Source organism: Strix aluco, chromosome 3, assembly GCF_031877795.1.
Source record: "Strix aluco isolate bStrAlu1 chromosome 3, bStrAlu1.hap1, whole genome shotgun sequence".
In the NCBI taxonomy this organism is placed as follows: domain Eukaryota; kingdom Metazoa; phylum Chordata; class Aves; order Strigiformes; family Strigidae; genus Strix; species Strix aluco.
In genome coordinates this window covers 21,217,574-21,233,095 of record NC_133933.1, presented here as the reverse complement: position 1 = coordinate 21,233,095, position 15,522 = coordinate 21,217,574, and the positions used below count along the sequence as shown (strand labels likewise).

Here is a 15,522-nt window from a genome sequence, read left to right as displayed (position 1 = left end):
TGATGTACCTGTCCATTTCTTTGCCCTCCAAAACATGCAAACTTTTGCCCTAAATGAGAGTTTTATATATTCTGCTAATTATGTGTTGGACTGCTGGATGTTGAAATTCAGTAGTGATTGCTACCATGTTTATTGGATAGAATCAGTCAATTTACTCTTGGAAAAACTAGGAATATCTGATTAGCATTTTAGATGTGTTTTGTTTTTAAAGCTGATATCTGTTGACCTTAATAATAATCTTTCTGCAGCTTTGGGAAACCAAGGTGATGCAGTCTAAAGCAACAGAAGGCTTCTTCAGACATAGCCAGCATTGTCCACAGTTTACCCTGCAGTTGCCGCACAATTTTCACCACGTTCTGCAGACTTCAGCAGGTCAGATGTTGTTGAACACAACAGATGCAATTTAGGAATAGGTCAGTGATTCAAGAACCTTTTTGGAAGACTTGAAGGTGCTGCAGTAATCTTGGTTTGTGATACTTACGTATATATCTAGCATGATGTGGAACAGTAGTTATTTGAAAGCAGAATTTGACCAATAAAGGACAAATTAAACTTTGGTAAACTAATGCAGTTATGTCTACATGCTCTTGATCTGCTGCTTATCTCCAGTAGCAAAACGTGAAGAGAATTTTAGCTTTCTTGTCTGCAGTCCAGAAGTGTAGCCCTTCAATTGTAAATTTGCCAGTAGGGTTAAGCTTTCTCTTCCCTTTTTAATGTATGGCATGATGTGGGCAGAGGTTATATGGCACATTTGTGTCATGCAGCTCTGCTGTCATGTTGGAGTTTAATCTGATTCTGCACTTGTTAAAATGTAATCCCTTGTTCAAACAGAAGAATGGGAGTTTTTGGTTTGTCTTTCAGTTAGTTTTCCTAAAACTGCTTGACACAGCCTCTGACATCAGGACCTGTTCTTCTCAGTTAAGTCCAGCTGACCACTGTGTAAATGGTATGATATAGTCTAATGTTCAGCTGAGGCTTCTCCCCATGTGAGAGGCCATTAGGACCTTTACCCATAAGGGATGTAAAACATAAGACATGGTTTAATGAAAATCTGTGTTGTAGTGCACTTCAAGGCTGGGCAGGCAGTCTTCATCTCTCTCTTTTTTTTTTACACAGTCTTCATAGTTGAATGTACCGGTTTTGGGGACATGTTTTATTTATTTCATGTGGTTAAAGGGAATATACTTTTGTACTTTTGGGTTGGTTTGCTATTGGGGGCTTTATATTTAACGAGCTCTACCTTGTTACCCTTAAGTTTTGGAAGGGCAATATTAAGCAAAAGTCTGTTGAAGCCAGTGAGTGCCATTTTTTTTTTTAAATAGGATTTGAACTGTCCTATGGCTAGAGATTTTCAAAGTAGTTAGGGCTACCTAACTTGTTTGCTTCTTGAAGCCTGGGAAAATTTTCCTTTTGGCTTATCTTCTCCCACTGAAGTCAGTATCGAGTGCTTTTGAAAATCCTGCCCTACTATTCCTACTATTAGCACACTGGATTTGCTCTGGTGCACAAAAATACTTGTTGACGAGTGAATACATTTTGCATATATGTTCTTCGTCATGTTAAAGTGGTAGCATTGTACATCTGTCCTAGTTGATGTAATAAATAGAAATGTCGTGCTTAATTTTTACAGTGCAAGTTAAACAGATCAAATAGTTAAATAGAACTATTAAAACAAACAAAAAAATCTTAAAGACCAACTTTTAGCAAGATGTAAGTTTTATAAATTCAGGGTATAACCTCTCCCCCTTGAGTACAGCATAAGCTTGAAGCAACATAAAAGGAAGTATATTCAAGAGCCTTACCTAGATGTGCTCACTTGTTTGTTGATCTAATGAGTATGAACTGAAGTTAGATTGCTTTAGTTTCAGCAGTTCTTGCTGTACATTACTGAAAGATCAACTGTGTCCAATAAATTCATGGTTTTTGTAAAGTGGTTGTTTTTTTTTTTTTTTTGGTATAGCTTCTTTAATCATCCCAACTGACAGAGGTTTTCAGCATTTTGTGGCAGCAGACCTGGTATGTAGCTGAGGTGACATTTTATTTCAATTTTGATTATTCCAAATTCTAAATTATTAAGTTTGCCATTTGTTAATAGGCTTAAGGGGAAGCAAGTATTAAATATTTTCCATGTATAGATGCATTAGGACAGCATTTAGGGAATGAAAAAGTAGCATTTCTCATGACAGTTTCATCTGTCCAATATGGTGTAGTAGGTAAGGGAGCAGGAGTCCTGCTGAGAGATAATCAACAGCTGAAGAAACTCAGTGTTGTTACTGCTAGCACCCCACCCCCCCCTTCTTTTTTTGATGAAACCCATACAAATTAAGAGTCTGCAGAGGGAGAGCTGTAACTCTGCTGTTTCTGTTTGAGTGAAAAAGGACAGTTGGCTTTGCAAGCATTGCAGCCAGAAGTGTGTTGAAAGACATGGCTGGATCTATTTAGCCCATAGGATGGAAGTGTGGTGGAAATGCACATCTACAGGTCTATTTTAAATTTTTTGTATTTTATTACTGGGTGTTAAAATAATGTATGGTTAGGAGATGCTAGCACTAGTGAAACTGGGAGCAGCATTATCTGCAAGGCATAGAACTTGTCTAGAAGAAAATGAGTGGTTTTAGAGTTGACAGGTTCTGAACTCTGGGCATGGCAAAATTTGTTTGGGGAGGGGCTGTTAATTGTCAGAGCTTAATGAATTTGAGTGCCTCCTGAGCCTCAAGTTAATGAGCTTGCCAAGCTGAAATATAATATTGGGAAGATGTTTGTCTAACATGCAAGTTTCCTGATGTAAAATTTGGATTTCCCCAGAACAGCTAGTTTGAAAGGGAGCTGTATATCCAACTCTTTGCTTTCCAGGAGAGAAAGAGAATGTGAAGTGAAGGCCGAGGCAAGGCATCTGTGCTTGTGGAGTAACAGGAAAGTGTTCTGTTAACAAAAAGGGAATGTGATAACTGGAAAATAGGAAACACTTAGGGCAAGTCATTATGCTGTCAATACAGAATACTCCTTACCTGTCTAAATCTCAGAAGTCTGAAGCAACTCTTTAGTAAAGATGATCACAAAAAGGCCCTCATCCTTGTTTCATCTGGATATGTTACGTGTGACATGAGGGCCCTAGGAGATAAAGTATGCACTAGTTCTTAATAAATCTCTCATGTACCTAGGGTGCTTCACGAGTGGGTGCAACTCTTACTCTCCCTTCGGGTATTGCTTATCCTATACACGTACCAGCTGGAGTGACGCTACAGACAACATCTGGTAAGATGAAAGAGGAGTTGTAAAATGTTACAGCGCATTGACTGTATGTGGGTATTGAAAGGTGGTTCTGAGTACAGCAGATAAAACAAATGTGAAGTTAAAGTTTAGGTGGGTAGAGCCAGTTATCCTCTTCTTTTTGTAATTGCTACATGGGGGAAGCAATTACACTGATTAGTTAGTTTGTCAGTTGTGTACACTCACAAGATCAGTTAACATGGGCTGCCAGGTGATGCCATTTTTTTTGTTTTACAACTGCTCACAAATGTGTTACCTATGTCTGGACTGACAAAGGATCTCCTCCAATATAAGGGACAATCTTGCATGTTTTAAAAAGGTAAAGGCATTCTGGTACTTCAGAATCAAATAGATTTCTTATTCAAATAAAATCCAACCATCCATTAACCTTCTTGGTCACAGTCTTGCTGATGAAACTGCCTGTACTGCTTATACAAAAATGCACTTAGGGTGTGATGAGTGAAAGGCTTATTTCAGATTGACTCTTTCCTCAAACAGCTGTTCTTTGATAAGAACTAATGGCACTAGGTAACTATTTCAGGTATTGCTAATGTACTGAGACCTATAGGCTGTGTCAGTGACTCTGTGTGTAAGCCTGTGTGTGGGGAAAAGAATAATTAAATGAAATTGGGAACTTAGCTCTGGCATCTTAATTCTAACACTGGTAATAATAACTTTAAGGATTCAGTATTTGGAGTGGTTTTCATACAATGAGAGGATAGATAAACTAGCAGTCTTTTTTTTTTTTTTTTTTAAAAAAAAAACCCTAAACAAGGCAGTTTTTTTGGAGGGGATACCTAAAGGTCCTTAAAGGAGAGAGCTGTACCTGTAGATATGGGGTAGTTTACTGTTTCATCTTGTATCCCTTAGTTTCTGAAATGACATTGAAACAAATTCAAACCAGGATTCTTTTTTTTTTTTTTTAATCCAGTATGTAATTAAATTATTGAACTTATTGCCACAGGGTATTGTGGAGGCCAAAATCAAACAGGGGTATTAAACATGATGGTCTGGATGGAAGCTCTGACTCAAAAAGCCTCTGTATGCTTGGTTTTCAAAGGCTGAAATTGTGCTTGGGGAAAGTACTGCTTTGTAAATATCCTGTTTCTCCTAGTTTGTTGAGTGTTTGCTATTGGTTATTAGTGGTAACAGGACAGTGGCCTGGATGAACCTGTAGTTTAACCTGCTGAAGCAGTTTTTAACTCTTCTCTTTGTAGGGCACCTTTATAAGGTAAATGTGCCTGTTATGGTTACACAGGCCTCAGGAGATGCAAGTGTTCTACATCATCCTGTTCATCAGGTATTTCAGCCCCTTGGGCAGCCTTCAGTTCTGCAAGCCAACATTGCCAGTGTTGCACAGGTGAATGCATCTTCTGCCCAGGCAGCTGCTGAAACATTGCAACCCCAGGAGACTGCTGTCCAACAGACAATGGTATTTCAGCCACATGTTGTGGAAAAAAAACACCTGGAGAACTCTGCCAATACTACCTTGGTCCAGCAGCCTTCTGTGAGTCAGCAGCAACTTGCAACTAATGCAGTGTTCAATCAGTGTGCAGACTCAACAGAAAAATCCCAGCATGGCAATCTTCACACAGCTGTGTTTACTCCAGAATCCTCTGAAGGGTTTTCTCCTGCTGAATCCTTGGCAACAAACTCGAGCAGTGTACTGCTGGATGTGGAGGGGCAGTTAGACATTGAACCTCAGGAGCTGGTGCAACAGCATGTGTCTGATGATATCATTGACCTGATTATCACGGGTAAAAGTTTGGATGATAACGCTGTTCTGAAAGATCAGGACAGCATTGCTCCCTCTGACAAGGTAAGACCTTTTATTTCTCAGATGGTGAAAATACATCTGTTGGAGACAGTTGTTTGAAGTATTGTAAGAGATGTGATCAAACACATCTGTAAGTGACAAGTAGCACTTCTACATTATAATAATAAAAATGATTACCATTTTAAAGTTCATTCTTGAGCTTGTTTTGAATAGCAGTAGCTGACTGCTTGTTTTTACATTAGGAATTTGTCACAAATATTGCTGAAATACAGAGATTGAAGAGAATATCAATCTTAAAAATGCTACAAGTGTAATGGATAGATATAATGTATTCTTAGACTTATTAACTATTCTTGGGGATAATAGTGTGGGTTTTTTTTTTTGTTGTGGTTTTTTTTGTGACTGAGCAGACATGAATGACCCTTTGAGAACTTCCATGTCATTCGGACACTGAATCTGCATATGGATACTGCCCAGTTATGGGCAGATTGCTTTTGCAGGGTCAGCTGGGATTAGTTTTAACTTGTAATGTGTGAAGAGCATTTAACTTGCACTTAGAATGCATTATTGAGTATGAAAAGTCAGATTTGATAAGTGAAAATCTGCTGGAAGGAAATGTATTTCCTTGGGAAAAAATCCTGAACAAACTAGAATTCAGCTAGAGCTGTATGGAAAACATGAATGATTTCAATTAACAGGCCACTTTCCTGACCTCATCTAATTTTTGTTCCAGAAATTATCTGCAGATGTTTGAAGTTCAGACTGGCTTGTTGACTTCGAGTTGTAGCGTGCTTATGTGATTGAGACAAATTTATTAAATGCAAATTTAGTGACAGTAATGACAGATGACTGTAAATAGAAGGCATGTTACGTTGCTCATCTGAACTTTGATGGCAGGATGATGAAGACTGTCCATAGTAAGAATGGAAGGTCAAAACAAAGTATTATTTTCTTGAACTAGAAGGTGTATGTGGATGTGAATTAAGTGCTACAATAAAGATTTAATGAGAAACTGAAGATGGCTGAAAGCTTAAAGCCCTTTCATGTTCCCGTGAATGCTCTGTTTAGGAATTCTAGCACTTTTATGAACAATAACTTGAAGTACTGAAGTATTTACTGTCTCTCTCAGCTTTTTATATCTTATTTAAACAAAGCATTTTGAGTTGAGGGAGGAGTTCATCTTGACTTTTATTTCAAAAATGAAAAATGCTGGTTTTGGGGGCAGGGGAGTAGCTTGTTTCCTTTTTTTCTTTTTTTGTTTGTTTTGTTTTTGGAATTAACTTTGCACTAGAAGTTCTAAAGGCCAGCTGGATCATCTTTTTCTTAAAAAGTTGTTTGAGTACAATAGTGTTTAAAGAAAAGTCTAAGAAAAATGTCTTTCTATATTGCTGAGGAATATTTGTCATGGATTCCACTTAAGGTTAGGTGTAAGAACAAGATTTGCAAAGGTACTCAGGGTTTACAAGTAGGCTAGGACTTGAAATTCTCATTTTAGTGCCCCGATCTTGTTGCTTTATTAAACAAAAATTTCAGGCTTTGTACTGAACAATGAAGGCTATGTGGTGTTAATTCACGAGCTGTCTCTGGTCTCTTTTATTCCTGTCAGATGGAACCTACTGAGCAGATGGAATCTAATTTACGATCAGAGAAGGATAGCTACCGTGACATTGAAGGCATAATTCAGCTAGATGGTACTGGTGATGTTTCTCCCAAGGATGAAATACCCCATACAAAAGATAGGGAAGAGAATGAATTCATTGGCATTATTGAATCAGAGGATCTAAAAGTTCTGGAGGATGAGGAAGATGATGATGAAGAATGCGAAAGTATTTCAAACACGGAGTCTAGCAGCAGTGGTGGTGATAATGAAGAGCCCCAAATGGATATAGTTGAGGAGGTAATTTACTTTTAAGCCTTGTGAAGCACATTAAAATAGTGTATCTGTTTTGACTGTTGAATTGTTGAACCCAGAACAATTTCTGTTAAGTTTAATGCAGAGAATGCATAGTTAAGAAGTTACCTCTTGAGATAGGAGGTACTGCTGAGAAATTACTGGAGAACTCATTATGAGGAGCGTGGACAAATGAAAGAGATGTTGAGAAGCCATTTGTTTATTGGATGAATTAGAATACCAAGAATTACCAAGATTACCAAGAATTAAAGTTCTATGGTAAAACCGTGGCCTCAGTGGAATGGAGTGATGCTTGTTATTTAAGATCAGGGTACAAATCTAGGTTTCTTTTCCTTCTGAAGGACCACAGGGGATTAGACAGAGAAGAGAACAGTGTGATACAAGTGCCTAGGTTTCTCAGGAAAAGGCTTTTCTCAAAGATGTGTAATTTTGTATCCTAGAGATTCACAAGAGAATCAGCTTGCAGCATCTGGACCAGCTGATTAGTATTCTAGTTACTGGGGTCAGCTTTGTCAGTTAGCAGTCTTGCTTTTTGATCTGTGCTTTTGTTTAGGGCGTTCCTGTTTTTGAGAATGGAAGCACGTAAAGACGCTTATAAATGAGCTTTGTGCAACATGGTCTTTGTAGCCTCTAGGTCTTGATTTTTGCAATGATAACCTTTATTGTTCTAGGTATGTTTAATGTCAAGTATATTCAATCCTATTCTGAAAGAATGTATAAAATACAACTTTACTCTCTAGGACCCCTTAAATTCTGGTGATGATGTCAGTGAACAGGACACTCCAGACTTGTTTGACACTGACAATGTGATAGTTTGTCAGTATGACAAGGTACAGTATATAGTTTTATCTTTGTTCCTTAATCATTCTAAATAATAACTTCAGCAAATCCATGTCTGGGCTGCTGTCAGTGCTGTTTAAAGAAAATCTAATGCTGTACTGCAGTGTTTAAATTACACAGTTAGCTGACAATAGTCTGAAGACTTACCTGCTGTTTTCTGAAATGAGGATAATCAACGGGTTTATAATGGCCTATTAAAGGAAAAGAAAAGGGGACCAAATCTTGCATAAGCTTTTGTAGCTTTACAAATCTTCATTTTGCGTTTCCTTAACTTTTAAGTAATGTCAACAGCTCCATGGATATATATGCATTTTCAGCCATGAATTAAGAGTTTTGAAATGGGTAACAGAAAGAGGAGTTTGTGTACCGTCTTTTAGATTTTTTTTTTGTCTTTTGAAGTGCTCACTGAGAGATTTTTCTACCAGAATTCTGTTGTTTCTGAAAAACAAACAGTTGTTAAGGGCTGTTTTGTCCTCCTTCATTTTAATGTTTAAAATTATACCTTAATTTGAACTCTTGAAGATGAAATTAAGTACTTCTACCTCTGGCATTGTTTTGGACACTTACATGTCAATAGTTTACAAGTTGACAAAAAAAGTGCATAATTTATTTTGAAACAAATATGGAAAAATACGTCTGTAGTTTGCTTAAGAATGTGCCTTAGCTTTTATTCTTTCAGAAGTGACTAGTGATAACTCTTTGTGTGTGTTCAACTAGGCCTGCCTTAACTGTGTCTGTGTTGTAGCAGTGAGCTGCTAAGAAAATTGTCTTTACTAAAATGTAACAGATCGAGTGTTTCTGAAACTAGTTACATTTGAAAATGTAGTTATAGGGATGTGTGTAGAAAAGGCATCTGAAATTAAGCCATGGCGGCTGTATTGTATTGAAAAGGTATACAAAGTTTTGAAGCTCGTAACTCAGTTTTGTTACAGATGCTATAGGTAGTGGATATTGTTGTCTACAGCATGTTTTGCCTGTAATAAGCTGAAAAATTGGTTGAAAATTAAAAAAAACCTGGTAAGTTCAGCATTGGACATGTCTTACAGGAAGTTTAAGATCAGATGTTATTACAAATTAACAGCTACAGAAGTTGGGGGAAGATGTTGGTAACTTCCCCTTTCCTATATAGATTTAATAGAATCATAGAATGGTTTGGGCTGGAAGGGACCTTAAAGATCACCCAGTTCCAACTCCCCTGCCACAGGCAGGGACACCTTCCACTAGACCAGGTTGCTCAAAGCCCCGTCCAACCTGGCCTTGAACACTGCCAGGGAGGGGGCAGACACCACTGCTCTGGGCAACCTGTTCCAGTGCCTCACCACCCTCACAGTAAAGAATTTCCTCCCTATATCTCATCTAAATCTACCCTCTTTCAGTTTAAAATCATTACCCCTTGTCTTATCACTGCATGCCCTTTGTTGTGGTTTAACAACAGCCAGCAACTAAGCACCGTGCAGCTTGTCCAGGAGGATGGGGAGGAGAACTGGGGGTAAAAACTCATGGGTTGAGATAAGAACAGTTTAATGACTAAAATAAAATATAATAATAATGAATATAACAAAAAGAGAGAAATAAAACCCAAGAAAAGACAAGTGATGCACAGTGCAGTTGCTCACCACCTGCTGACGGATGCTCAGACAGTCCCTGAGCAGTGATCTGACCCTCCTGGCCAACTCCCCCCAGTTTATATACTGAGCACGATGTTCAATGGTATGGAATATTCCTTTGGCTTGTTCAGGTCAGCTGCCCTGGCCATGCTCCCTCCCAGCTTCTTGTGCACCTGCTTGTTGGCAGAGCATGGGAAACTGAAAAATCCATAACTTGGAATAAGCATGACTTAGCAATAACTAAAACATCAGTGTGTTATCAACATTATTCTTGCGCTAAATCTGAAACACAGCACTGTACCAGCTACTAGGAAGAAAATTAACACTATCCCAGCTGAAACCAGGACACTCTCGTACTTTAAGTACTGGAAGGCTGCTCTAAGGTCTCCCTGGAGCCTTCTCTTGTCTAGGCCGAACAACCCCAACTCTCTCAGCCTGGCCTCATAAGGGAGGTGCTCCAGCCCCTGATCATCTTCGTGGCCTCCTCTGGACTTGCTCCAACAGGTCCATGGCCTTCTTATGTTGGGGGCCCCAGAGCTGAACACAATATTCCAGGTGGGGTCTGACAAAAGGGATTAGAGGGGGAGAATCCCCACCCTCAACTTGCTGGCCACACTTCTCTTGGTGCAGCCCAGGATACAAGTGGCTTTCTGGGCTGTGAGCACACACTGCTGGCTCATAGTCAGTTTTGCATCCACTAATACCCCCAAGTCCTTCCCCTCAGGGCTGCTCTCAATCCACTCCTTGCCCAGCCTGTATTTGTGCTTGGGATTGCCCCGACCCATGTGCAGGACCTTGCACTTGGCCTTGTTGAACTTCATGAGGTTTGCCCAGGCCCACCTCTCCAGCCTGTCCAGGTCCCTCTGGATGGCACATCCCTTCCCTCCAGCGTGTCGACCGCACCACACAGCTTGGTGTCATTGGCAAACTTGCTGAGGGTGCGCTCAATCCCACTGTCCATGTCACCAACAAAGATGTTAAATAGTGCTGGTCCCAACGCTGACCGCTGAGGAATGCCACTGGTCACTGCTCTCCACTTGGACATCGACATGTAGGCCTAGTAGAAAGTAGATAGGAAACAGTTATCTATTAAATTACCCTGTTACCTATAAAAGAACGCTGTTGGCAAAATTACTGTCCTGTTTGTTTTTTCCCTCCTTTTTCTTTCTGGACTTGAAAATAGACTGATGCTTAAAATCCACGGAATTTTCTGGAGATGTTTAAAATTCCTTCTTTTAGTATTAAACAAAAACTTTCTGTAGTATAGATCATTTTGCAGGCCTTTAAAAAGAAACAGAATATGCAAATTCTTTCTTACTATTTTGTATGGCAGTATTTGCTTTTAAGCAAAGTTTTCCTGCTTTTAGCCCTATCCTAATGTCTCTGTGCATGCAATGTTGCTTTGCAATGTGTATGGGAGAAGGAAACCACTGCATTTTAGTTAAGCCATACTTGTTTGCAAGGTGCGGTGTTATTTTGGGACTGATACACTCATGAAATTGCTCCATTATTGTCTTGTTTTCCTGTCGGTGTTGAGCTGTGACACAGCTACCTTTGCTTTTTTTTTTTTTTTTTTTTCGGTGGGGTTGGGGAGGGTGTGTGTGCTAAGATTCAGGAGGTTGTTTCCTTGGGGGCAGGGAGCTCATTATAAACAACTGAAATCTACTGCCTCTATTTCAATATTTGTGGTATGTTCAGTGGCAGTGATTCACATGTTTTGGGCTATCAGGATCTGAAAAGAAAAACAAGGTTTGTAAACCAAGTAGTGCTCAAAAACCATTTTTTTTAAAATGGATGGTCTAATATTTTTTTTTTTTTGGGGGGGGGGGGGGGCACTGATTTATTTTTTTCATCAGATACAGCGAAGTAAGAACAAATGGAAGTTCTACTTAAAAGATGGAGTGATGTCCTTTGAGGGTAAAGACCATGTTTTTGCAAAAGCCATTGGAGATGCAGAGTGGTGAAACCTCACTGAAGTATGTGTACTTTAAGACTCTGGCATTACTCCCTTATGAACTTTCTGTGAAACAACTAGAATTTCTATTGTTTTGCCATAAAAAACCCAACAAAACTGTGATTAAAAATATGCAAAATCAGTATTGTTAATACATGCAAACTAAAACACTGTATTGTTAGCTACTCAGCTGTCTTTGCTGTTCTTTTCTGATTATTTCATTACTTTTCCACCCAAGAAACATCATTCGAATTAATAGCTTTAAAGACTGAAATGTTAAATCTGTTAGTATTCCATGACTTCCTTGAATTACTAAGTGACTATATTTAAGTAGATTTCAGATCTGTTGATTTTCTTTCCACTTATTTTAAAATAAGAGCTAAAGTATGACTTGAAATATAAAACTACACAGTTGTTGGTGATAACTATGTTTTTCTTTTCAAAGGCTGCTGAGTTTAAAAAAAGAAAAAAAACCAAAAAAACAAAGCCAAAGAGCAACATCTGTGCAAGTCTGAAACCTATGGCTCTTTCAGATGTGTAGTTCTCTCTCCCCTTTCCTTCCTCCCTTGCTTTTTTGTTGTTGCTTTGTGGGTTTTTGACTTCAGCTTAACGGCAGGCACTTTGGATGTAAATTAGGAAACGTGGCTGGAAGACCCTTAAGCTCTCAATATATGAGAATTATTATTGTTTATTCTATACCCTCTATGTCTACTGAGATGCAATGAATAGTGTGATTTAACAGTAAAATGTGATTTATTTTCACTGCCAATGCAAAGTCATTTAAGTTTGCTTCTGTACATTCTAGGACTACAGACCAGTAAGCTGTGAATGATACAAATTGTGCATAATAAAAAAATGTCATGTCATACGTCCATTTCTAGCAGAGAGTTGTTTTTGTGTTCCCTAAATACAAACTTTGCATAGAGAAACGTGTACAAGCCATGCATGTGACAGCAGCTCACCCTGCCATGAGAACGGTCCTCACCATTAGCTTTTTGTTTGTTCCTCTAGAAATAGAGGTCAAAAAAAGTTCTGTGCCCATAGGTCAGGGCTGTAGCCCCTCATTCAGATCTGCAGCTTCCCGCTGGCTAGCCCCTATTCCTTGTAGGACAATATTAGAAACTAAATGGTAAAGCCTCAGCCAGGCTGATTCAGAGCAGGATAATCCTGCTTGAAGGGCAGGGCTACACACAAGTGTATGGCACCCCTCCCTCCCTCCCGGCTGCTGCTCTTAGTCTGCTGCAAGAAGACATCATGAGACGTTTTGGTTATCTCTACTCCCTGGGGGGACACAGAGGCCTTGAAGAGAAGGAAAAGTAAGGGGAGGGTTGGAGAGAAGGAATATATAGAAGAAATGGGGGGGGGACACACACCCCCAACCCTTGTTCATAAGGGTACAAACCCTTTGTGCTGATGGCATAAGGAACAGAGATGCTTCCCTCAGGATGTTGGTTTTTATCAACTACTGAGTATCTTGCATGCTTTTTTTGGCATATCTGCTGCTGTCCAGTACACTGAACTAGACGCTGAACTAGAAGGCCTGACCTGAGTGTGGCATTTCTTGTGTCTTTTATAGATACTGCTGATGGGATGTGAACTGTGTTTTTGGAGACAGTTACCATATTACAGCGTATGATTTTTTTTTTTTTTTTTTTTATTTCCCCATTCAGCTGACTTGTAGCTGCACTGGTGCTACACTTCAGAGCCATAAATGCACAGGAAATGCAGCTCTTACCACATGATAGATGCTTTTAGATTTCAGCACGCTCTCACAGGCTCTGAGGTGTTCATGCTTTGTAAATGTGTACATTATGAAACATGGGACCATCTTCAACTTGGGCAGCATAATGATGCTTCAGAAAAGACTGGAAGCAGAGGTTGTGCGGCACAGGAATCCGTGGGACGTGACTGGATATGCACCCTTCACCAGGTGCCACACAGTCTCTGAATGTTGCTTCTGAGAATAGCACCTGTTCTTGCTAGGCACTATATATTGAAGTGGCTAAAGGCTACCTAATTTTTAGCTAGTTTTAAAGATGAGCAGCTCTTTCCTCTTTGCTGCATCTTTCTGCTTGTGGTGTTAAAGACTTCCTCCACATGAAGGTGAGGAGTCAGAGCTCTGAGCATCCTTATAGTTGCCCATCTCCTCTCTCCCTGTCCCTTTCCAGTTCCTCTGTGAATGAGTGCCGAGATGTGTGGGATAAAAGTATCAGAGTAGGAATTTCCCTGATTTTTATGACAGCTTGCTGCAGCCTCTGTGCAGTCCAAGTATGATATTGATTATATAGACTGCACAGCTGAGATGGGAAGTATTTTTAACACTGGTCTCTTACTTCCCAGCTGACCTGCATCAGAAGGGACACTGGAGATGGCTTAGCTATGCCATCAAGCATCCCCTGGGTTTTCATTTAGTTGCGTTTTCTAACCCAGCACCTTCTCAACATGAAGGAACCTTAATGTGGGCTCCATCCAGTGCCCTCCTGAGCTATCAAATATAGAAGCTTTAGGGGATTAGAGTAGGGTTTTGCTCTCACTATCTCAACCCTTCCCATATTTGAGAAAATGGCTACTGAATTCCTAACACTGCAGATCTGGCTCCCTCCAAACTACACTGCAGATACTCCTTGGGGGTGCTTGCAGTGGTTTTCCCAGTCCAGAGCTATAGACTGTCTATTTGGACTCCTGCAGTAGGACTGACTCATTTTCTTCCATCTAAGCATACAAGAATTGTCCTACATCTTGTTTCCAGTGTTCTTGAATGAACACTGGCAAAGACTTACAGCTCTGAATAAGACATTTACAACTAAATATATTTGAAGTCAGGAATTTTTGTACTGGAATAAAATGTTTCTTATTAAAATCTAAGCTCAGTTAGCTAATTACTGCAGCCTGTGACTTGAGCAGTCATCAGATCAGAGTGCTTTTGATCTGAATAGTTTACGTATTAATGCTTTTGATTGTTGCTACTTAGAGTTTAGGAAACACATTGGTGCAGATGTGATGGGAAGAGGTGTGTAATACCAGTCATGGCCATCAAAGGTACTTCAGTAAATGGCTGTCTAAAAATTTACACCAGAAGGAAGGTAAGTTTACCAAAAATAATGAGGAATAGCAAGTATAACTTTTATGAGAAGTTTTAGCATTAATCTAAATCTTTATTAAAAGGTATTGCTTTTACTTATTCGCTCAGTTTTGTGTGTAGAAAAATTTGAAGTTTATAAAATACTTTTGTTGTTTATGTGTTGGATTTTTTTTTTTTAAACCAGCAACTCTTTTCTAAATGGTAGAGTTCACTCAACTTCCAGCAAGGACAAAAAGAAAAATGCCCACAGTTCTCATACTTCTTTGCTGTTACCTAAGCAGCATTGGAAGGCAGGTACTATCAGTTGCTATTTCTAACTCATTTCTTGTGCATGTAGTTTCCCGATAATGTTATGTTGTAGGTGGACAAGAAGGGTGTGCTTGCAAGCTCTCGTCCTGTTGAAACATATAATGTAAGTAAATTGGTTATTGCCCACTCAAGACATTGTTTTGCCATGTCCTAAATCGTGTGCAGGACTCTTCCATGTACTGTCCGAAGAAATGAGTCTTGAAAATCAGTTTTGAGATGGGTGACAGAGAAGCCTTAGGCCAGGTAGGTTTTTTTTTTCCATTACTGTCTTTAGTTTCTGTTGCTCATCTGCTAAGCTCAGGAGCTGGTGTGTATAAAGAGGTGCATCATATGGAATTTTTACTGATTGCTAAACCGTAGAGTTTTAACAGTCTCCTCTCATCTCGATCCCACTTCATTCCCCACGTGTGTGAACTGCTCATGAGTACAGCTGTGCTTACATACAGAGCGTTTATACTGACTGAAATCATGGCATTAAGCTGAAGGTAAGAGAGGGTCAGAGATGTTATTTCTAATTAACACAACTATAAACTGATGATAAACCAGTCACTAGTACAAAGAATGACTTTCTTTAATGTGAAGCAAATTTAATTTGCAGTGCAGTGTTTTGGCAACAAGAGGCATACTTTGGAACGCAGATTTTTACTCTATTGCTGTCACAGACTTTAAAGCAAAAAACTCAGGTGAGAAGGGGAATGCAAGAGGTTTAAAGTGATTGCAATAATACTATTTCCTTGTGTATCAAAGTCTGCACTTTTGGTGGCCATCAAG

At 39.3% G+C, this 15,522-nt stretch overlaps 1 protein-coding gene across 1 annotated transcript in view; it reads left to right on the top strand.

The window, feature by feature from the left end:
• The window catches only part of STON1 (stonin 1), a 49,133-nt gene extending 36,989 nt beyond the window's left edge, over positions 1 to 12,144 (top strand). The window contains exons 5-11 of the mRNA XM_074817674.1: positions 249 to 372; positions 1,961 to 2,016; positions 3,162 to 3,255; positions 4,488 to 5,089; positions 6,654 to 6,944; positions 7,700 to 7,789; positions 11,263 to 12,144. Coding sequence (XP_074673775.1) covers positions 249 to 372; positions 1,961 to 2,016; positions 3,162 to 3,255; positions 4,488 to 5,089; positions 6,654 to 6,944; positions 7,700 to 7,789; positions 11,263 to 11,370 — 1,365 coding nt within the window. The 3' untranslated portion in view covers positions 11,371 to 12,144. The remainder of the gene's footprint in view (positions 1 to 248; positions 373 to 1,960; positions 2,017 to 3,161; positions 3,256 to 4,487; positions 5,090 to 6,653; positions 6,945 to 7,699; positions 7,790 to 11,262) is intronic.
• The last annotated feature ends 3,378 nt before the right edge of the window (positions 12,145 to 15,522 follow it).